This window comes from Vitis riparia, chromosome 8 (assembly GCF_004353265.1).
Source record: "Vitis riparia cultivar Riparia Gloire de Montpellier isolate 1030 chromosome 8, EGFV_Vit.rip_1.0, whole genome shotgun sequence".
Lineage (NCBI taxonomy): Eukaryota > Viridiplantae > Streptophyta > Magnoliopsida > Vitales > Vitaceae > Vitis > Vitis riparia.
This window is the reverse complement of record NC_048438.1, coordinates 3,366,946-3,391,652: the sequence shown is the minus strand read 5'-3', so window position 1 is coordinate 3,391,652 and position 24,707 is coordinate 3,366,946. Positions and strand designations below refer to the sequence as shown.

At 32.7% G+C, this 24,707-nt stretch overlaps 1 protein-coding gene across 2 annotated transcripts; it reads left to right on the top strand.

Annotated features, from left to right (window-relative positions):
• The first annotated feature begins 12,159 nt into the window (after positions 1 to 12,159).
• LOC117920258 lies at positions 12,160 to 24,211 on the top strand. Of its 2 annotated transcripts, XM_034837687.1 has the most exons (12): positions 12,160 to 12,358; positions 14,374 to 15,080; positions 15,733 to 15,910; positions 15,998 to 16,226; positions 17,592 to 17,731; positions 18,012 to 18,301; positions 18,389 to 18,595; positions 18,704 to 19,195; positions 21,012 to 21,680; positions 21,883 to 21,927; positions 22,554 to 23,075; positions 23,635 to 24,211. In XM_034837687.1, exons 2-12 carry the CDS (start codon positions 14,805 to 14,807, stop codon positions 23,857 to 23,859), a joined length of 3,273 nt encoding a protein of 1,090 aa, XP_034693578.1. In that variant the 5' UTR covers positions 12,160 to 12,358; positions 14,374 to 14,804; the 3' UTR covers positions 23,860 to 24,211. The 2 variants fall into 2 exon arrangements, with proteins under 2 accessions (XP_034693578.1, XP_034693579.1); XM_034837688.1 differs by lacking the exon at positions 21,883 to 21,927 and having other exon boundaries at positions 12,161 to 12,358.
• The last annotated feature ends 496 nt before the right edge of the window (positions 24,212 to 24,707 follow it).

Genomic DNA, 24,707 nt, shown 5'->3' with positions numbered 1-24,707 from the left:
GAATTATAAAGCTAAAATGGAAAAGATCATGCAGATTTGCAATGGGGTTGGAAATAGCCAATAATTGTAAATCATTTAAAAAGGAGAGTATTTTTTACCTGAATTGATCCAAATTATTGAATGACATGCGATATAATTTGTTTTTATGTTGGTTTAATATGAAAAAAAATATTAAGAAACATAATTTTCCCATTTTTTATTTTATTGAAAAACGTGAAGGAAAATTAAATATAATTAAAAAATTACAATTTTTTTTATATTATTGAATCTTTTATTTAAAAGAATTAAAATGAGTTAAATAAATTTGAAATAACACATAAAAATAATTTATTAATTTTAAATTTATTTTCATACTTTTTTTTTTCATTTTTCCTTTTTATTTACTTTTTATCCTATTTTTCCTCAAAATTTTCACTAACCAAATATAATGTTAAAGTATTAAATATTTTATCTGAAGGAAAATACAAGGTTACTCAAATTTAGACAAATAGAAAGAAATATCAATATTAAACTTCATTATGCTTAATAAAAAGTACATATGGAAATAAATAATAATAATAATAATAAGAAAAGTAATAATAATAAATGTGATTTTATTGGGCTGACCACCTTCCAAGTTCCCACCACCCAATTCATATTATATATATATATATATATATATGAATTTTGTTTTCTCATTAAAAAATAAACAAAATAAGTGGGGACTCCAACTTTTACAAAATTCAGTTTTTCACTAAAAAACGAGTTTTACCATTGAGTGAGAATACATGTAAAAAATGTGGGTCCACACTATGGTTACACATTATATAAGACCTATGATGAGTCATGATGTAAGGTAATAGGGTAGTTATGACTTCACCAAGCTATTACATTGTATAATTTCTCAACCTTGAAAGAATATTACGCTTGTGTAGAAGTTAACAGTAGTTTTGACCTATCAATGATATTGTAAGTCAATCATACATTCCCTATTGATCGAGTCACTATTGATGGAAGTCAGCAGCAATAAGTATTCTCAATATAGACACTCATGATATCTTATGGACTTTAAGATAATGTGTTTCCTTAGGTGATCCTAAGAATGTGTGATCATGAAATTTGTGGGCTTATAGTAATTCATTTGGTGGAATTTGACATATGCTCTTTGTATACTAAAATATTGTACGCACAAATTTCGTGAATTTTGGTCCTACGAAATTAGCAAAACAAAATAGGAAAATAATGCGAACAAAATATTTATTGAAATTAAAATATTGTGGGTACAATCTCAAAAAAAAAAAAAAAATATTTCCGAAAGAATATTTTTCCTCTTATTCTTTTGCCTTGATCACACTTTGGAAGATGACGATGACGTTTTCTTGATTTCGAAGATCAATCGAGGGTCACAAGTGGCTTATTCCCAAATGACTTTGTTGAATGGCGAAGAACGCGTGTAGCAGTTCTTTTGTCGTTTACCGAACTTGTAAGGAGATTTGTAGCAGTTCTTTTGTCGTTTACCAAACTTGTAGGAAGATTTGATGAAAGTCTTTCTTTTGTTGTGAAGCCCGAAGTTACCTTTGGATTTTCTCCTTAGGATTTTCTTTTTGGGATTTTTTGATTTTTGAATTGCTTCTCCTCTAGATAGAAGACACCTCTATTTATAGGTGAAGAAAGGAATTTGAATTTTAAATTCCCAAATTTTAGTTGCTTAATTCAAGGAATTTAGTTCCTTGATTTTAGCAAATTTTCCTCTCCAAGAAGTTTTACCAACAAGATAATAATAACAATAATAATTTTCTTATTATTATTATTATCATTTTTATAGTTGGAGATTAGGGAAACTTATCCATAAGAGAATATATATATATATATATATTGAAGACCGAATTAGTGATAATTTAATCCACTAATTTTTTTTTATGTCTACAAATATGTCATTTGATCACATATTAGGAAAATGTATAACTCAAAGACGGTAAAGATAGTCTTGAAAGACCAAATATCTCACTTTATTAGTCTATGAACAACCAATTCATAGGGAGATTGTATACAACGAATAACCGATCACGAATATAAACACTTGGTGTCTCATTATAATATACATAGAGTACTAGAGTGCAGTTAACTCTTTATAGTAGTATGTTGAGTCAACTTCAAAATTGGATTATGAGGGAGCTATTATTGTTCTATGGGTCTTAGTGGTCCTCGCTCGAACTCATATTCCTAAATAACACACTTTATGAAGGTTGGATTAGATTTTAGTTTACTTGTGTGCATAAAGGTGTTTTGGTAATTACATAAGGCTATATAGAGATAAGTGAGAGATATTTCTAGATTGAGCTAATTGATTAATTGAAGCTCTATTGAGTTAATTAATCAATTAAAAACCTTTTTAAGTTAGATTAAATGACCCAAGCCCATGGTAAGCTTAAGTCACTAAGTTCAGTTAAAAACCTCTAAATGCCCCTTTAGAGGTTAGGGTTTTTAGTTCAGTCTTGTCATTTTCTCCCTCCTATCTGGAGAGAGAACCCTAGCCTCCAACCTTGAGATCTCCACCATATTAGTGCCTAGACGTAAGGAAGCAGGTGGAAGATCCATGTGTTTATGAGATTTGTTACGGCTTTGAAGTATTCTACACTGACAATATTCAATCCGGGAACATCTAGATCATAGGTATGACACTAATATCTAGATTTATGATATGTTTTTTGGTTTTGAAAGCCATATTTTTCCATCGCGATATTTCTAGAGAAGCTTAGGAAATGATTTCATGCACCCTAATGATCTAGGGCTTGGGAATAGAGTAATATAAGGTTTCCCAATAAGAACACAGGGTCGACGAGCTCCACATTGTCTCTATAGTTTTAAAATCTTCCTCAACGTTTTCATCAAATGAAGATCGATGTGGGAACATCTAGATCGCTAGTATGAAACTTTCTCTTTTTAGATTTAGTTGTTGTTGTTGTTTTTTTTTCTTTTTATGGTTCTTTTAGTCATAGGTTTCCATTGGTTTAGATCTAGGGAAGTCTAGGATAAATGCATACACCTTACGTGATCTAAGGCTAGGGAACTGTGCTGCTATAGAAGTTCATCAATCGCATAGAAGATTGTAATTGTGAAAATGAGCCTAAGTATGAAATATTGTAATTGTAAATATGAGCATGAGCATGGATCCCTTTAAACTTTCACAATGAAAAGAGGTAAATCTAAATATCATAATAGCTAATTATGAAGATGAGCACAAGCATGAATCCCTTTAAAATCTCAAAATGAAGAAGAGATCGATTTAAATAAACTCTCACAATGAAAAAAAGGGAGTGAGGAAACAAAAGCTAAAAATATTTTGTCTATCAATAATATCTATAGGTTGAGAACACATCTCTATAAAATTCTTAACTTTTTGAATAAGTCTTAACCGAAAATTTAGAAAAGTCTGAATTGAAAGACATCACCATTTTATTGAAGGGTTCTTTTAGTTTCATAGATTATTTACATCCTTATTTTAGAAAGAAAAAAAGAAGTTGATGGACACTTCTATATATATATATATATATATATATATATATATATAGATATAGTATAGATATATAAGTTGCAAGAACATATACACTAGTCTTTTCAAGGGATTGACCCGGTATATCATCATGTGTATGTCAACATGTTTTCTTTATAGTGAGAGCCTCCATTTTCATAGAGAATTGTGGAAGAAGCCAAAAGAGACTTGGCTTTTACTACCTTAACCTATATCACAACCAAGAGTTTATGAAAAATGAACTTTCAAGTTCCATGTGGGTGATGCGAAGAAAAGCCAAACAGGGCATGTGTGGCTTCCATGTGAGGGTTTGTGTGTTGAAGTTTAGTTCATTTATTTGACTTTTTGGCAACATATTTGAATATTCATTTTCATGCATTCATTTGTGTGGATTGTCTCATTTCTAGCTTGAAAAAGCCACTCCCATCAGAGTCATTTAATTATATATATATATATATATATATATATATATATATTATACTTTGAAATAATTTAAAACATAAAGTAAAATAAAATTTTAAACATAAACAAATTAAAATATATACTGTGTTTGAAAATTATTATAAAAAATAATTTTTTTATTATTTAGGATAAAAAAAACATGAAAATATGTTTAATTGTCAGTCAATTACTTAAAACAAAAAGTTTTAAAAAAATTATTACAAAAGTATTAGAGTATGTTGGATCATATGGTTAAAAAATAGTTTTTTGTTTTGAAAGACAAAAAACCATTTTTAAAATTTTATAATATTGTTTCATTATTCTTATCTATTTCTAGTTTTTAAAAATATAGTGAATAGAGAACAGGTTTTAAAAACCATAACAAGTAAATAAAAATTGAACACGATTTCACTATTTTTCTCTCTTCATATTCTAATACCAATACATAAAATATTTAAATATGATATTCCTTTAAATTAAACGTGTTTTATTTTTATTTTTTAAAAATCTTTTAACTTTTCTAAAATTTTTAATGAAATAAATAAATTTCAAATCAAATTATACTTGATACATAAAATTTATTAATTTTAAAAATAATTTGAAACTCAGAAACCAATTTAATAAGTACAAAAAAATTCATAGAACTCAATAATATTAGAAAGTCATTGACCAAAATTTATGTTAAATGACTTAGTTAACTTCTTCTTTACATATATCGTAATTTTATAACTTTTTCCACTAAACAAATAAATTCCAAATCAAGAAAGACTTAATATAAGTCTTGTAATTTTTACAAATAATTAAAAATTCAAAAAATGATTAAATAAATACAAAAAAATTATGGACAAAAATTGGTATAGAACGACTCTATTGTTTCTCTTTTACGTAAATCATTATTTTCCAACCTTTTTTTTTATTAAACAAGGTAATTCCAAATTAAATAAAACTTAATGTATTGGATTTATTAACAAGTCTAATAATTTTTAAAAGTAAATTAAAACTCAAAAAATGATATAATAAATATCATATGTTTATAGACAAAATTTGGTCTAGAATGATTTTATTATCTCTCTTTTATGTAGAATCAATATTTTTCTATTTTTTTTCACTATGCAAGTGAAATTCAAATTGAACAAAACTTAATGAATGGATTCATTATCAAGTTTAGTAATTTATAAAAATAACTTAGAACCCAAAATGTGATTCAATTAATATCGTAAATTTATGGACAAAAATTGGTTTATAATGACTATTGCTTCTCTTTTACAGAGAATTATTATTTTCTATTTTTTTTCACAGACAAATAAACTCCAGATTAGAAAAAAAATTAAATGGGTTGAATTCATTAATAAGTTTGCTAATTTTAAAAAATATCTTAAAACTCAAATAATGATTCAATTAATATCATAAATTTATGGATGAAAATTGGTTTAGAATGATTCTTTATTGTTTCTCTTTTACGTAGAATCATTGTTTTATAATATATTTTTTTCACTTGACAAATGAAGTCCAAATTAAATAAAATTTAATACATTGGATCCATTATGGAGTCTAGTAATCTTTAAAAATAATTTGAAACTCAAATAATAAACCCATTAATATCATACATTTATGGATACAAATTGGTTTACAATGAGTCTATTATTTCGTTTTGCACAAAGTTATATATATTTTTATAAATTTTCTCACTAAAAAAAATGAATTTTAAATCAAATTATTTTTTTAAAATTTATTACTATGTTAAAAATTTTCTAAAAAAAATTCAAAACTCAAAAAATAAAATCTAATCAATAAAAATAATAATAAATCAAAATTGGAGTCATGATTTTACCGTTTTTCTAATATAACTATTTATTTTTTAAATTTTCTCACTAAAGAAATAAATTGAATAAGATATAATTAATAATTTAAATTCTTAAATGAACCTTTTAATTCTTAAGAATAATTTAGAATTTAAAAAACATATCCAATTAATTGTAAATAAATCAAAATATTCTATTATATTATTGTAGACCCCCATTTGGGGCTCGTTCTCATTTTCTATACAAGATATATTTCTTTGCAAGTGGAGGGCTCTCAAGAAGCCACGTGGCGATTCATGGTTGAGGAAGCTAGCTGCATAGGGGTCCTCCCATGGAGCTCCATGCATGGATGTGTGGTGAGCCATCAACAGCTCGCCCATGATGGTGGTTGAAGATGACATGCTTGCTGAGCAGTGAACAGGGAAGCGGGTAGTGGCTTACGGGAGAAGACAGAAATAGGGGAGAAGGAGGCTAGGAGATATATACTTCTTGGACGGTTTTTAGAGGGGGAGGAAGAAAGCACGAAAAGCAAAGGAAAATATCTGAGACCACACTCTAGTGGGGATTTTCCTACTGGAAGAAGGGCTTTACCAGGTACATTTGTTGTAGACTCCTTTTCCATTCCCATTATCTTTTAGTTACGTATGAATCTTTGATAGATTTTGAATCTCGTCTAGATGTCTGGAGATTGAATGACAGAGGCCATATATTTGTTTGAATTGATATTAGATTGCTCACATAATTGTTATTGTTGATTTCTTTCTTTGGAGTTCCCTAGTCTTGGTTTGGGACTGTAAGTCCCTGTTTTCCTATTTATTGTGTGTTATGTGAGGACTTTGGTTGCCTTTGTTTGTTTGAATTTGCTTATGCTCCTCCCACCAACCTAAACCCCTTGAAAGAAACATGAAATGTGGCCTTCATTGTTTTTTTTTTCTTTTTTGGTTTTCATTCTTCATGCTCTGTTTTCTTGGTCGTTCTCCTATGTTTTTATGTGGGTATTTCGGGTGCATAGCCGTATGTGCATCACTAGTTGATGGTGCTAGAGAATGGCTTCTAGATGTTGTTAGAATTTGGTACCCAAGCTTGGAAGAAGAAAGCAGGCTCTATGGTTTCTCATGTGACTGCTCTTTTGTGGGAAAGATTGCTTGGCACCGATCGAGGCATGGTTTGTGGTGAATGTATGGTTTAGGTAAAAGATGGGAACTGGTAAGGGGACATTTTCCAGATTTTCTGGTGAGTGTTAAGGTTCTTATAAGGTGGGTTTTGAGGAGTTTTCAAGGTCGAAAGGAGAGAGGATTGCACTATTCACTGTAGTGAATATATGTAAGAAACTGCCTTCTGAGTGCAACACCTTTCATGTTGGCTATCCCTTCATTTTCGTTGCTTTTCCTCTCGTTGGGGTCTCAACATTTCTTGATGCTCTTATTGATATTACTGGCGGAAAGGTAAACACTCATGTACTAATGGCTCTTGCGGCCTCCACATTAGTATTTATGGGAAACCCATTGGAAGGTGGTTTAGTTCTTGTGATGTTTAACCCGACTCATATTGTTGAAGAGTATTTCACTAGTTGCTCAGTGGTGGATGTTGAGGAGTTGAAGGAAAATTATCCAGATTTCGCTTTTGTTTTGGAAGTGAATAATAATAAACCACCTAACTTCTCTCATTTGGCATACAGAAAGGTCCCTTTAGTAGCTGCTTCTCATTTGAAGAGATTCAAGACAGATGACACTTATGTGGAAAAGACTGATAAACATGTGGAGTCCCTTTAGAATTGGATTTGCTACCATACACCAAAGAGAGGGTGTGTACACTTAAAGAGGAAGCAACAGGTTGGTTTCTGCGTAGGAGCTTTATGAGAGTGTGTGTACACCCAAAAAGGAAGCAGCAGGTTGGTGGTCAAAACATTCGTATGTTGCACAACTTTGACAGTCAAAAGGGTAGTGGAATTAGGTCCAAATGCAGTAGAAAACTTATGTTTTTTTTTATGGGACTTTAAATGGTGGGTCCCTTAGGATCAGGGCTGAAACATAGTGATAGTCATGTAAGGATGGTGGTAGCTAGTGGGGTCCTGAAATTATATTACATATCAGCTTCAGCACGTAAATTCCTAATTGTGCACCCTGTTCATGGTTACCTTCCTACAAATGCACAGGATTTTGGTGGTATGGATGATACTTTGTCATCTCAGATGCAGCTATAATATCAGTTTACCTGTTGAGACCCCTTCTTACTGAGATTTCTTGATCTAAAATTGGTTTGTTAGAAAAGAACTACCCCTCTTAGGTATTAATGATTTGATCCTTGCTGCCAATTTTTACTCAACCACAGACCCTTTAGTTTCAAAATTCGTTTCGACAACTTTAGAACACTTGTAAAAAATTTCCAAAACTTGTATGACTTTTCTCACTTCTTTAACTTGAATTTAAAGTTCTGTTTAAGTTAGAAAACTATTCTAGAATAGAAGATATAAACGAGTTTTTAGAGGGGCTCCGGTTTCACTAGGTTCTGGACACCCGAGATCTTTTTGAAAATATAAAATACCAGACGACTTTATAAATTTGGTTCAATATTTTTTCTCAATTCTAGGCTTCTTTAAATTGATCTTAGATGCATGAAATATTTGAAAATATGTCTTTTTGATGGAGATATGATTTTTCAAAGTTGTGCCTACTATGCATGCTGGATGCTGAACATTTGATTAGTTTAAGTGTTTTAAAAATATTTTGAGTACTATCCAACCCTGAATTTATTTTTTATGTGATATAAACACTTTAAAATATGTGTGTGATTTTTTTAAATGATTTTATGTGATCATTTATTATTTTTTTTAAAATTCGTTTATGCATGTCACGTTTTCTTATCAAATTTGGACTTTGTAGAACCTTTAGGTGTCTTTACTGTGATATGTCATTTGAATGAGTGTTTGACTTTCGGGATGTTGATCTAGATGTGTAGGAATTGTCTCTTGAAATTTTTCGTAATTAAACTCCACTCTAAGCCATTTTTTCAGAAATTGTTTTATGATGCTTCATTTTCTAACTGCATGCTGATGATTTTATACTTTACTTGAAATTGTTATTATTTTTGGAGTCATTTAATTTATCTTAACTCGATTTTGGCTTTGAAATTGTATATTAGACATAATGGATGTTTAATATAATTTATGTTTGCCTTAACCACTCTAGCATTTTTAGAGGAATCTTACAAAATATACTTGTTATCCTCTCTATCCTCTAATTCCAAAATTCTATGAAAATGCATGTTATCATGAGTTATATCCATGTTTTGATTTAATCCTTGGGTGCTTAGACGTATGTTTGACTCACTTGGATAAAATGCATATTGTGTGTTATATTTCTATACTAACTTTAATGTCTTATGATAACACTTAAGATGCAACTCAAGTACGCATCATTTGACTCTCTTTTATAATCATGATTTGACTTTCTAGCTTAATATGTTAATTCTAAAATCACCTTAGTCTACTTAGGTACCCTTAATCAATTAATTAATTGCCACATTCCCCTCAACTTAGTTTGTAGAGACCTTTGTAGGGCTTAGAGGGATGCTATGGTCTTTACCGTACCTTCCCGATAAGTAACCTGACCCCCGAATCCGATCTGGTTTTTCACAAGCCACCTTTTCCAAATAAGGAGTCACACTTAGAGTTTTTTTTTTCTTATTTTGTTTACCCTTTAAAAATAAAACAAAAAAAGTGGCGACTCCAAGTCATTTTCTAAAAAATAAATCATTTTCAAAATAAAATCGAGCTCGTCATAGAGTGGAAGCGCATGAGTCGAAATGCGGAGTCCACAATTATATTTATAGCTAAATGTGTACATGTAACAAAAAATTTTGCTCATTTGCATATAAAAAAAAGTTAAACTTTATTTGTTATTCATTTTAAATAACATATTATTAATAATAATTATTTTTAAATTATAATTATTTATTTTTAACAAAAAAATTACCAAGATATTAATATCATTATGTTTTTAATATATACTAAAATAATATATTTTTTATAAAAAAAATATAATTTAAGATTTTATTATAATATCACTATTCATGTTTTACTAAAACCTATTTATTTTTAATATATTTTGTAATTAAATTGAATTTATAATGTTTTTTCAAATCAAAATAGAAAATTTATTTTTAAAAACAACGTATCCAACAAGCTTTTTATTTTTCATTTTAATAAACTATTTTCAAAATTAAAAATAACTTGTCAAACAACCTTATTTTTATAACTTAAAAATTGTATAAAAAACATATCAAAAACTGCTTTTAAAAACAACTTGTTAAAAACAATTTTTTATTCTTTAACTTAAAAACAATTTTTAAAAACAGGTATAAGAAAAACATAGCCAAACAAGCCCCTCTATTCTTTGAGAACATATATTTTTTTTTTCACTTGCTTTGTAGGAAACATTTAAAAAAATGTTTTTACATATAAAAGTTATTTTTTTGGAAACATATATATATATATATATATATATATATATATATATATATATATATATATAGAGAGAGAGAGAGAGAGAGAGAGAGAGAGAGAGAGAGAGAGAGAGAGAGAATTGGTTTTAGAATATTTAATTTTTATATTAATTTTGGGTATATTTTTAATAAAGATAGTTTGTATGGAATTATAAAGCTAAAATAGAAAACATCATGCAGATTTGTAATGGGGTTGGAAATTGCCAATAATTGTAAATCATTTAAACAGGAGAGTATTTTTTTACCTGAATTGATCCGAACTATTGGTTTAATATGGAATTCAACATAATTTTCCCTTTTTTAATTTGATTGAAAAAAATGAAGAAAAATTAAATATAATTAAAAATTTATAAATTTTTAAAATACTGAATCTTTTATGTAAAAGAATTAAAACAAGTTAAATAAATTTAAAATAATTTATTATTTTAAATATATTTTTTTCACTTATTTTCTTCATTTTTATTTTTATTTTTCTCATAGTTTTTTCTCAAATTATTCGTCAACAATAAAATTTTCATCTAAAGTGCATATGAAAATAAATAAATAATAATAAATGTGACTTTATTCCTTACCTTATACTAATGCCTTGCACTTTTGGGGTTGGCCATCTTCCAACCGCCACCTAAGAAAAAGAAAGTTTCGCCTTGCACTTTTGGGGTTGTCCATCTTCCAACCGCCACCTAAGAAAAAGAAAGTTTCCAAGTTCAAATATTTATAACCCACGTACATCAAAATGACAGTTGGCCTGACTACGTGTCACATATCCATCAAACTAACGGTTCGCCTGACTACGTGTCACATATCCATCAAACTGACGGTTGGCCTGACTACGTGTCACATATCCATTAAACCAACGGTTGGCCTGACTACGTGTCCTCCGAATGCAATAAGAATATTATTGATACATAATTAATGGATTATATTTTAAAAATATTTTCATTAAAAATCTTGATAATTTTGATATTTTTAAAACTTTTAATTAATAAAAAATCTGTGTCACATTTTTCTTATCTAAAGTATGAATACATCAAGTAAAATTGTGTTGTGAAAACAAATAAATTAATAAGGAATAAAATAATCAACATAAAAATATTCGGGTTTTAACGACCATAATAATATCTTTATGAGAGAAAATCTTTTCATTTTATCATATAGAATATTATATATATAAAAAATAAAATATAACTATTAGTTTTTAAGACATCCTATATTTCCTTACTCTTTATATCCATATTCTAAATAATAAATCTCTCGCCCCACCTTATATAGTGTTTACAAACTTATATTCATCTGATAACCTTTTTCTCTCATAATTTGAAATATCTTTATAAAGACATTTTCTAAAAAAATATAATATTATAATAAATATTATATATAATATTATTTAAAAAATAATTTATATTAATTAGGAATTTAAGACACTTTTCATTTGATTAAATTTTATATTATTACTTATATTTTTCGAAATATTTCATTAAAAAATGAGATAATACTAGGAAAAAAATAATTTCCATATATTAAAAATTACTTATATTTTTGTCATTTCTTTTTTATATTTTAACCTTATTTTATTTAAAAAATGTTGGGCTTGAAATAGAGTATTTAATTGAATTTTTAGACAAAAGCTATTGTATTTGATGTTTTTAATAGAGGGTGGTCATTCTATTTTTCCATGTAATTTTCATGATTTTATAAAAGAAATTATGCTTAGAATATCAAAAATTAATTCTATGAAATTTGAAAAGAAAAAATGAAAAGAAAAGAGAGGCAATAGGCGAAGAAATGAGAGATTGAAAGAAAGTCCCTAGAAAATTTTATTAAAGCGGTGTTTGGTTGTTGGCAACTTGGCATCTGAATTCTGAAAGGGGTGGCAAAACTCCAATACAGACAAACTCAACAGCCACACGTTCGCCATTTCCCACAGATCTCAAGGGCTTTTCTGTCCAAATATTTTGGTGATACCCGAAAGGCGTTCCTTCGGCTTCAATTACTTTGATTCCATCTCTGTGCCTTTGAGGGAAGGGGTATATTCCCTGATTCCATTCTCTGCTTCTTAACGCACAACTCTCCACCCATTTCTCAGATTTTTACCAACTTTCAGGTGATGCTTTCGTCTTCCCATCTTCTTTATTTGGCATTTTGTGTTTTTTGTTTCTGGGTTGGTTTGATTTGGGGTTGTTCAATGTATTTTCTGTGCGTTTGTGTTTGTTTATGGGGTGGCTTTTCATTGTTTTTGTGTGATTTTTTGAGTGTTTGTTGATGGGTGCTGGTTATCTGATTTGTTGGCGGATTTTGAAGCCACCATTTTTAGGTGGGTGGGTGTATGTGCTGTTCCACCAATCTCTGGTTTTGGGGCTTCTGTGTTTTGTCGAAATTTGTGATTTTGTGTATTGGGTGTTGTTTATTTTGATATAACTTGATCAAATTCATGGGTTTTTGGACCTGGGTTTCGAGTTTTGCTGCTTGATCCATTGTTTTGCATTGCGGTAATTCTCATTTTTGGTTCGTAGTTTTTATTTTGCCAGCATTTTGGTGTATTGAATGTCTGATTTGACTGGTAGATAGTTGTTTTCCTTTATAATAATTCAATTCGTCTTTGAAACACATGAGTCTTGACCAATGGGTGCATCTTCTTGTGCTGTTCTTGCATGTAGATCAGATTTGGTATCCAATCTGAAATTGAAATAATCCTTCCATGGTTGAATGGTTTTGGATATCTTTCAAAGTTAGGTCAATTATCTTACATTCAGTTTAGTTTCTAGTATATTTTGTGCTAGTGGTGAAAAACTTTTGTTGTGGCTTAAATTCCATAATGTTCAAAGTTTTTCTGTGAATGTTGTTGTTCACTGAGAAAATGGATGTCCAAACTCATACCTGTCGGCTGGACTTCTTTCCATCTTTGACGAAAGGAAAAAGAAGTATAGTTTTAAAATTAGCTGTGGATCTGTGTTTATATAATTTTGCACACATTCTTACTAACATTTATTAAAACCGCCTCTTGGGCTATATGCATACGTCTTCCTGATTTGTCTAAAGGATTGTCTTGTCCACCTATAATTGCATTAGAGGCATTTCTGGTACTCTACCGGTGATGGTTAACCAGATAGATCTCTATGTTTAGTTTACATGGTCTTCTTTATTACATGGATATCATGCCCTTTTCCCAAGTATTATGGACCACTGCATGTCTCTTGTTGGAACTTGGCATAAAATATCAAATATTATTATTAGAACTTTAATATAGATAATTTTTCAATTTTCAACTGTGTACAAATGCATGTAAACTATGACCCATCTCAAGCTTGTTCTCCTGAAGTTCAAGATTCATCAATGAGAATCCCTGCACTCTCAGGTGGGTCATTATAACAAGCACTGAACATAAAGTACAACTTGTTTTCTCTTTTCCACATATTTGGTGTCATAATTTTTACAAGAAAATGTTGAATTTTTTCAAATGCCAAAGTTGATGCTCCATTGGTGATTGGTCCTACCCCTGCACAACTTGCACCCATGTCCTCTGTTATCCACTGAGACTTCACTAAAACATGAATGCTACAGCGGTTCTGTTCTTGTTTATTGCAATGCCCCCAATTCTAAGTACTATCATCATTGTGGCTCTGTCATCAAACAGCTCCAACAAAGCCCAATTTCTCACAGTTTCATCTCTCTCTCTCTCTCTCTATTTGTGTCTCACTAAAACAATTTTCCGAGAAAGGATATAAGATCTGAAATTTTCTTTGCATCTATCCACACTTTTAGACATAAATTTGAGAAAATGTTGGATACCCTAAAAGATAAGTTAATGGAACAAGGGGCTCAGTCAATTGGTAAATTTTGGGAGAAGTAATTGCTTGTTCCTTGAACAGTTCTTTCATATTTCAAGATGATCGGGTGCATTTATATAGTTCTACATTTCTTGTACTTACTGTAATAGCAATTCAACCCTTCCAATTAAATAGGGAAGTTTACATATTGTATTTGCTATAGTATATAAAAGTATGAATGTTATTGGCTTGTTCATGAATGATTTGTTGTTTAGTTCATTCCATTTTGATTTTTAGCTATTGTATTTGTTCCAGAAGATATATCCTACTGACTTTAGAATTTCAAATGCAGCTTGTTGCTTACACCATTAGTTGGAGACTCATTTAAGGCCCATGAACTGTGATGGGAGTTTGTGAATGGCTGTTGCAACTGGTTTGTGTTCATAATACTGGAGGTGATGATGATGGGGGCATAGCAGTTAACCATTTTCAATCATGCATCTAAATGGCTTTCTCTTCATTTTCTTGATCATGAAATTCAAAAAGTGACTGCAACATGGACTAGGTTCAATCAATGTCTTCAAGGGCCACATTAGCTTGTTATCAGTTGGTGTGGACTAATTTCTTAACAGGATTTTGGACAATCTAGCTCTTGAAGTCACCTGGTGAAAAGGCATAATCATTGTTAGCTTAAGTGGCAAGAAGCAAGGAGTCAGCACTGGGATTTAAGTTATTATTTTGTCAAGGTTAGAGAGTATATATTATTGAGAAAAATATAGATTAATGGAGGGTTTAGTTCCACCTCCTGGCCAAAAGCAGAATCATCATACAGCTGCTCGCAAAATTGTATCAAGTGCATCTCTGACAGATCTGTGGCTGCTTGTGCGTGAAGGGTCCTTGGCTGATGTAGATTTGGCACTGGTGCAACTGAAGAAGAATGGAGGTAATATCAATTCAAGGAACAGCTTTGGCCTTACACCTCTTCATATTGCGACATGGAGAAACCACATTCCCATTGTTAGGAGGCTACTTGCAGCTGGTGCAGACCCTGATGCCAGGGTGTGTTAAGTCTTCTGATCTGTTGGCTTATTTGAATGTTTTCATGTCATATATGGATGTCTTCTAAGTTTTGTTTCTCGATAAAGGTTTAGGGTTAATGTGTGCATTATTAACTAATTTTTATTTTTATCCTTTTTCAGATGCAAATGAATAAATGTAGTTCATTATGCTGACTACTAGTTTTGTAAATTTCCCTTGATCAGTTGTTGAAGCGATTTTAAAGATTTCTACTTTTTTGTTAACATTGTGAATGCTCTTATATTTTCCTTGATATGTATATCCAATTTTTTTGGAGATATTTGTTTTCTTGATTCTGCTGTAAGGATGCTTACTCAATAACCTATCACAAAAAAAAAAAAAAAAGGGAATGAAAGAAAAGAAAATGCTTACTCAGTAATTGGCTGTTGAAACATCAGTAGTGTTGATAGGCCAGCACTAATTGGGAAGAATTAATATGCAGCTGTTACTTTTTTCGTAGAACTGACTAGTCCCCATAATTACATTTGTTTTCTATGCTTATATCTTTGTTTGCTTCTGTTGTGAAGGGGATGATTGTAGATTCTGCATATGCAGGAAGACTTATATGTGGGCTTTATAAAGCAGGAATACTTTAATTCCTCTTCTACATGATCCTTCTCATTTTCTGTGTCAGGATGGAGAATCGGGATGGAGTAGCCTTCATAGGGCTCTGCATTTTGGTCACCTTGCTGTGGCAAGTATTCTTCTTCAGTCTGGTGCATCTATTACATTAGAAGACTCTAGATCCAGAATACCGGTGGATCTCGTTTCTGGGCCTGTGTTTCAGGTTGTTGGCAGTGAACGTGATTCAGGTGGTTATTGCACTTGTCAATTTATTGAATCATGTGGTTGTTGGAAATCTTTAGGGATAACCTGAGTGACTTTTCATGTCTGTTTAGTTGCCACGGAGTTATTTAGTTGGGGAAGTGGTGTGAACTATCAACTTGGAACTGGGAACACTCACATACAAAAGCTACCATGCAAAGTTGATTCACTTCATGGCACTTTCATTAAATCGGTTTCTGCCGCAAAGTTCCATAGTGTTGCAGTCAGTGCTCGTGGAGAAGTCTATACTTGGGGTTTTGGGAGAGGGGGCCGTCTTGGGCACCCTGAATTTGATATCCACAGGTATAAGGTCTTTTAACAATGTTAATCTGAACTTGTGAGTCGGGTTTAAAATTCCAGGACAATTTAGAAGTTAATAGTTTGTTTACAGTTCAAGCCACAGTCTCCTGCTTTAAGACTGTTTCAGTTTTGAAAAATTTCAAGCTTTGGGGTGCTATTTCATATTCAATTAGCTCCCTTTTGTAGCCAAATTTGAATTATAAACCTTGCAGACAAAAGACATAATTGCATTAATGTACACAGCAATTTATTGGCATGCATATGTATCCTTATACATAACACACATTCATATATGGATAGATACAGAGACACACTTGTTTATGTGAATGTGCATATGCTTTCTTTTCTCATTAAAGATTTCATCTTTGCATGTCCCTCTTCTTGTCTGCTACAATTTCATATATATTGTGGAGGTGAAAAGTATAGATGGCTAATTTTTTGCCAGAGGTTTAGCTGCATGGGGCAAAAAGTGAGAAGCTCAATGCCAGTATGGCCTACATGTGAAAATGGGATGCTTGGCTATGTGGCTATGTGGCTATGTGGCTATGTGGTGCAGCACAAGATCATCTAATCTAAAAGAGAACACTGTTCAGACTCTGAAGGCTCTGCAGGACCATGAATTGCTCTCCTTTTATGTGAAAGGGAATCTAGGCCTGGCCACACTTAATATATTTCAAACTACCAAAATTAATATTCTAAATATTGTACTAATGTAGAGAAACTTGGTACTCAATGACACTTTCTTCCAATCACAAATTTTCAAATATTCACATGTCACCATAAATCTTGTGAAAATAAGTAAAATGTTTAGTCTTCCTAATCTATGAGATGTACTTATTGGACTTGATCAATTTGTAAACTAATTGATCCTCTATTGATGCAAGAGAATCCTCTCTTGAGTTTGATCTCTTTTCTAGGTCCTGCTTGTAAATTCATTTTCTGCACCTGCACAAGATAGATGGCATCCCTTTTGTTTGTGTTTTACCATCAATTCTCTTGATAGTCTATTTGATCTTAATTGTGCTTCGCTGAGTTCAGAGTGAAGTCTGTTATGCATCGACTAAATTCTTTGTAAACTAGAAGAAACCTTTTCCTCTGAGATGTTTTAATAAAAAAATTCTCAAATATTTAAAATCATCCAACTCTTGCTGAATAAACCAATCCACTCAATGGTTCTAGATCAATGAGAATCACCCATTGGGCTTGATCTTTGATTTGACTGATTTATTACTTGTGATGCTTGACTGCAACAATACTTTTGTTATCAAATCTCCATCACTAGGAAAATTCCCTTTTTAGTTGTTTGTAGTTTTTAACTAAAGAACTTGTGCATCATCAATCGAATGCCTTTTTCTTTATTCTTTGCAGTGGTCAAGCTGCAGTTATCACTCCCCGCCAGGTGACTATGGGTTTAGGTTCACGCCGGGTAAAGGCAATTGCAGCAGCTAAACATCACACTGTTGTTGCAACAGAGGGTGGGGAAGTGTTCACTTGGGGATCCAATAGAGGTAAACTTTTAGCGGGTATTTTAGACTAAGTTCTGAATTTGAGTTTGCCAATCCAATCAATTGGTTATGATTGTTGAATCCAGCTCTGTGGGCCATATTACATCTGAATCACTTACCTACCATCTTTTTGCTTATCAGAAGTGAACAAACGCCGATTTGTTCTACTTGTGTCTTAGGTTAATTAAAAAAAATGAACAAGTAAGAAAAAAATGTTTTAGTCAATTACATTCTACTACTTTTGATGATTCATGAAATTCGAATTTCAAATGATGTTATTTAGAGGGTCAGCTTGGATACACTTCTGTGGATACGCAGCCCATACCTCGACGAGTGAGTTCCCTGAAGTCAAAAATTGTTGCTGTTGCTGCTGCAAACAAGCACACTGCTGTAATTTCTGAGTCCGGTGAAGTTTTTACATGGGGCTGCAATAAGAAGGGTCAGCTTGGTTATGGCACCTCTAACTCAGCTTCCAATTACACTCCAAGAGTGGTTGAATACTTGAAGGGAAAGGTTCTCAAAGGAGTTGCAGCTGCAAAATATCATACAATTGTTTTAGGAGCTGATGGAGAGGTAACTTTAAGCATATTTATGTCATAGTAAATTTTTTTCCCTGTTGTTATTTTTGAATTCATGCATCTGGTTGACCATGCCTGGCAGATATTCACTTGGGGTCACCGACTTGTTACTCCAAGACGGGTTGTCATTGTTAGAAATTTAAAGAAAAATGGAAGCACTCCCTTGAAGTTTCACCAGCGGCTTCATGTGGTTTCCATAGCTGCAGGGATGGTCCATAGCATGGCTCTTACAGAAGATGGCGCGATATTTTATTGGGTTTCATCCGATCCTGATCTAAGATGCCAGCAGGTTTTGCTTGAGTGAACTTGGTGTGCCTTTTGAATTTCCATTTGTCCCAAGTGAAACAGGTTTCTTAGTTTTCATCTCTGCTCCTTTGCCTCTTCTGGTTTTATGTAGGTATATTCTCTGTGTGGAAGAACTGTATCCAGCATTTCTGCAGGAAAGTACTGGATTGCTGCAGTCACAGCTACAGGTGATGTTTATATGTGGGATGGGAAGAAAGATAAGGATAAGACACCTGTTGCAACAAGGTTACATGGTGTAAAGAGGTCTACCTCGGTTTCAGTTGGTGAAACACATCTTTTGATTGTTGGTTCTCTCTATCATCCTGCCTATCCTCCCAGTGTGGCCAAGAACCCTCAGAAAGTAAAACCAAAGGTTGGGGACGAATTAGAAGAATTAGATGAAGATTTTATGTTTAATGATATGGAGTCTGATGGAGTCCTATCTACTGTACAAAAGGATGATGCTGGGAATAGGACCATACCAAGCTTAAAAAGCCTTTGTGAAAAGGTAGCAGCAGAGTGTCTGGTTGAGCCCCGAAATGCTGTACAAATGCTTGAAATTGCAGATTCACTGGGAGCAGATGATCTGAAGAAGCACTGTGAGGTATCTCCCTAATAGACTATCATCATTTTCCTCAAATATGTTCATATTCTTTAAAAAATTTCAGAAAAAAAATGTTACGATTTGATGTTTTTTGGCCAAAAGCAGGTTTGTTGGCAGAAGTCACAAAACATTTGAAACTTTATAACTCCCAAAATGTGTGCCACATCTTTGTTCAGCATGTTTGTCTGGCTTTATCACGTAAAATTCAGCAATCCATTGTAGTAATTTCACAACAATTTTTTTTTTTTTTTTAAAAGGAAAGAAATTATAGTTTCTTCAGCATATATATCTGAGACAACCCCCACCCCCCATACTTGAAATTTTGATGTCTTTGTTTGCAATATTTTGAAATGGATCTCTACCATCTGGATCCATATGCTTATCAATTGTATCTGTACAATTCTTCTGGTAAGTGCTATTCAAAGTCTAAGTTGTCTCTGGTTGATTCTAACGTGATGGGGTATTGACTGGTTGTGGAAAATGGATTTGCTGTGTGTTAAAATTGGATGATAAGCTGAAATACAACATTAGTCAGCATGGTGGAGGGGTCAGCTGCCATATATATATATATATATCATATGCTTCTATCTAATATTGTTATATTCACATTATTTGTTTATTCTTGTTAAAACACTTGGGAGGGTTTGAGTTTTGCTGCTGTTCAATATTATATATGGCACCAAGTTTCTGGTTTACTTCCAAATAAAGGACGGGAAGCTGTTGCTCCTGTTTATATACTATATAAGTAGCTCCATAATTTGCCATCATTGACCCCTATCTTATGGGTCCCAAGTCATAACTAGTAGTGATATAACCTAGTTTTGGATGTCATTGAGCTTTCCAAAGACAAAATGTGCACTATGGGATGTAATGCCCAGATTTAAACTTCAGGAAACATTTGAATATTTGGATGAATTTTTTATAATAGAAATGTGTTCTGAAATGCTGAATTGCGTAAGATTCTAATTCTTACATGCACAATTTAATTCAAACATAATGTTCATAATATGCCAAATGGAAATTAAAAGAGTTCTTTGTTCCTTTATTCCACATGTACTATTAATGCCAAACTTTGAAGGACTATGTATTATGTCTGTTTAGCATAGTATATGTTTGTATCCCATAAGTAATTGATTGTTGGAAATAAAATTAAAACAAAAAATATTAGAACCTTTAGGCTCCATTTGGATCATGGAAAGTTTGAGGGAGAAGACAAAAGAAAGAAAATAAAGAAGGAAAAGGTGAGGATTTGAAAATTTACCAGCCTTTAAATAATTTTAATTATATATTATATACAACCTCAAATTTTCCAGGGCAAATCATCAAAGAGAGTTTGAGATCCCTTTCTATCTTTTCTCTTTTTCCTAGTAATTTTGAAGATCCAAGCCAAGTGTAAAGAACTGAACTTTTGAAAGTTACAGATGGCATTTGTACTATTACAAATGTACCATGCATTAAAATGAAATGCCCAAGGACCATGAAGCCATTAATACTCTAGAAGTTCGGGGACTATTGCGTCATTCTTACTTGGATATTAACATTAACCTAGGGTGGTTATCCTCACTTGTCCAATGGACTGTTTTCTTCGCAATCTGCCTTGCATTTTTGTTAAGAAAAGACACTACAGCATCTAATTTTACATTATATGCTGTTGGATTAATTTTGGAAGTTAAGATTATCTAATAGATAGCTTTTTGCATCTCCATATCATGCAAGTGTACAATAATTATTTCTATATGGTGGTTCATCCTTTTTCAACTTGGAGTGTCAAAATGTTTTGCTCATCAAGCTACCCATCTCAATAATGTGCATGCAGGACATTGCTATTCGCAACCTGGACTATATTTTTACAGTCTCAGCACATGCTATTGCAAGTGCATCACCTGATGTTCTTGCTAATCTTGAGAAATTGTTGGATTTGAGGTCATCTGAACCGTGGAGTTATCGGAGACTCCCAACCCCAACTGCTACTTTTCCTGCTATTATTGATAGTGAAGAGGAGGATAGTAAGAGTGACTTACTAAGAACTCGTGACAACCACTCAAAGAAACCTGCCTCAAGGGAAGAAAGAGATCAGAGATTAGACTGCTTTTTACAACCCAAAGATGATCCCAATCAAGGCACTTTCAAACTTGTTCGAGCTTTATGGAAAAAGTTGCAGCAGATTGAGATGCTTGAAGCAAAGCAATCCAATGGGCATCTTCTCGATAACCAGCAGATTGCAAAGCTTCAAACAAAGTCGGCTCTTGAGATCTCACTTGTTGAACTTGGTGTTCCGTTTGAGATAATACAGGCAAAAGCATCATCTTCAGTTTTACCAGATGGAAAAGGGAATAGAAAGGTGGAGGTATCAAGAAAACAGAGGAGAAAGAGCAAGCAAGTGGTAGCACAAGTTGAAGCTGTGTCTGTTAATTGTGGGACTGATTTAGAAGCCAATCCTGTAAGGGGTTTCGATGCTGAAATCCCACAAGGTTCAGATCATAAGGTAAGGTTTCAAAACTTTCAGAACTCCTTTATCTATCAATATTTAAAAATATGTGCTGTTTCTAGGTGACATTTTTTTGACTGGATGTGGGATTTTAAGTGGTACATCCAGTGTTACAAATTTCTTTCTAGTAGGGAGTTGACATTTTGGGCCAGGAAAGTTTAAGATGATCATGTTTTATTGACATGATCATGTTTTAAAGTGGGATGCAGATTTCCAAGTTCTGACAGAAAATTGTGTTTCTGAGGTAATTTTGATCCATTGCTTTCTGTTCCAACTAAGAAACAGCCTGACAATTTTGACCATCAAAACAGCTAAGCTAAGATTATGGTCTCCAGTTTCCACTTGGAGAAGATGATCACCTTATGTAACATCAACACACAAATGTTTTTGCTAGGGATTTACATATGCCAGTGACAATCTCATCCAGTAGATTCTCTGATGAAAAGAAAAACAAAAAACTGTTAATGTTTGAACTTAACTGAATTATCTGACTTCCTCAAAATTTTCCCAAGAATGCATAATTAATTGGACAATTTCTATCTTTGGTTGGGTCAATTGTCCAAGGCCTACTTGATTATTTAGAATGTAGCTCCTTTGGATCTTGATGTCTTAACGTTTGTAGAGTTCTCTGACTCTATGTGTTTCAAGTTAATGACAAGTGGGAAATGATAAAATATAGAAAAATAAAAAGGTTCCTACTTGATTATTTAGAATGTACCTCCTTTGGTTCTTGATGCCTTAACATTTTGTAAGGTTCTCTGAATCTATTTATTTCAAGTTAATGACAAGTTGGAAACAATAAAATATAAAAAATTAAAATAGAATATTTGAAAATTTTGTTTAATTTGTTGGAACTGTGGCATTTGGTAGGAGGGGGATGCAGAGTTTGAAGGAACTCCGACCAACCAAGTCACTAAGGAGTCCCCTTTCTGCATACAGAAGAAAGAAATCTTAGAATTGCCAAAATGTAAGAGTTCAACAGCGTTGAAGAAGAAGAACAAGAAGGGTGGGCTTTCTATGTTTCTGAGTGGTGCTCTTGATGATGCTCCTAAAGATGCTGCTCCTCCACCAACACCCAAAAGTGAAGGCCCTGCATGGGGAGGTGCAAAAATTTCCAAGGGACCCACATCACTTCGTGAAATCCTGGATGAGCAGAGCAAAACAAAGGAGAGTCAGCCAACTAGTGGTAAAGATCAGGTGGAATACCTTTCTGATGATAGAAGCAGTGGGAAGGTCAAATTGAGTTCATTTTTACCCTCCAATCCTATACCTGTGGTCTCTGCTTGCACACCACAGGTGTCCGATGGAGAAAAATGTACACCTCCTTGGGTGTCTTCTGGGACACCACCCTCTCTTTCAAGACCATCTCTTAGGCACATCCAAATGCAGCAGGTATAGGAATTTACATCCCCTTCTCTCTCTCACACACACATCAGAGCGCTTGCAAAAAACACATGCATGTTCATGCATACACTCACTCACCCATCCACTGTAATTGCCTGTTGATTATAAAACTTGACAATGGAGATTTTGGGAGATGAATTAGTCCTTTAATGTTAAAACTTGGTTACTCTAATCACCTGTTTGTGTAAAATTCATACTGCAGATTTGTTACAGAATTTTTGATCTACTATTAAAGTTAGGTGGCAAAAGAGGAATACAAAGAGAATTTAAATTGATGGAAATTGTTGACGTCATGAAATGTCTGTAACTCTTCCTTTGCAAGTTATGGATTCCTAATTTACCAGATAGTTGCTGCCCCTTATTTTGCTCATGTATTGTACTTGTATCTTCAAATTGCCACTTCAAACTTTCCCTGTGTGTTTGTCCAATTACAAGCCTACAGTTTGGAGTTGTCTCTTTGTTTTTCTGCCATATTCTAATTTATTAAATTCAGTGTTTTTTCATTATATTCTTGCTGACAATTGTTCCCTCTTTTATCATGATGCAGGGTAAAAAACTGCAGACTCTTTCCCACAGCCCAAAGGTAAAAACAGCTGGATTCTCAATTGCCACAGGTCAGGGCTCACCATCAGACTCCACTGGGCCAAACCGCTGGTTCAAACCGGAGGTTGATACACCCTCATCAATCCGTTCGATTCAGATTGAGGAAAAGGCAATGAAGGACCTCAAGCGCTTCTACAGCAGTGTTAAGGTTGTCAAAGACCATTCTTAGGAAGGCCATGTGATATTGCATTTTCAGGTAGCGATTGAGGCTCTCTTCTTTTTTCGTTTTGTTTCAGTCAACTTCTGTAAATTGACTGTACAGATGATAATTGTACATTCAGCTCTTTCTAATTTATAGGGTAGTTGTCCTTTACTTCATCTTCTTCTTGCATCCCTTCTGCGATGTTTAAAAGAAGTAGGGATTTTAAGGTTAATAGATCTGTTAGCCTGTAGGACTTCACATGTGAACTTGTAATTTCTTTATAAGTTGCAGTCTGCGGTCTCTGGTTTTGAGACATGAACAGTTTATGAACCTAGCTCGTCAGCAACATCATAAATAACCATTTTATTCTTTTTAAGCACTCCATGGATTCTGTTTTTTCTTTGAGGCTGAGGACACTTTCTATTATTCATTTGATCTCTTGGATTTTCTTCTTTTTCATCGTCTTCCTCTTCCTTTAAGCATGGATGACTTAAATTTTTAACAAACCTCATTAAGGGCCTATGCTTAGAACACTAGTCTGATTAAGTGATGACCTGACACTTTCTGCTTTGCTTGTGATGAGCCCATCTTCCAAACACTTTCTACTACATCATTCCTCCTCAACCCAGGTCTCTCCATGCCTCTACTTGCTTAAGCATTTCATCAGATTCCAGCTCTCACGGGAGTTTTTGGAGTGAGAAGGTGCCTGAACAATGATTTCAAGTGTAACTCCGATACGCATCTCCTATGCGTCTGATAGATAATAGAGCTCTTGTGGCTTGACTCTATCTCTCATAAGTAGAGAACTTGTTTGTATGGTAAAGCTTCTTTAGTATTATCACACTTGCCTTTTCTTGATTTAGTTGTCGATATTG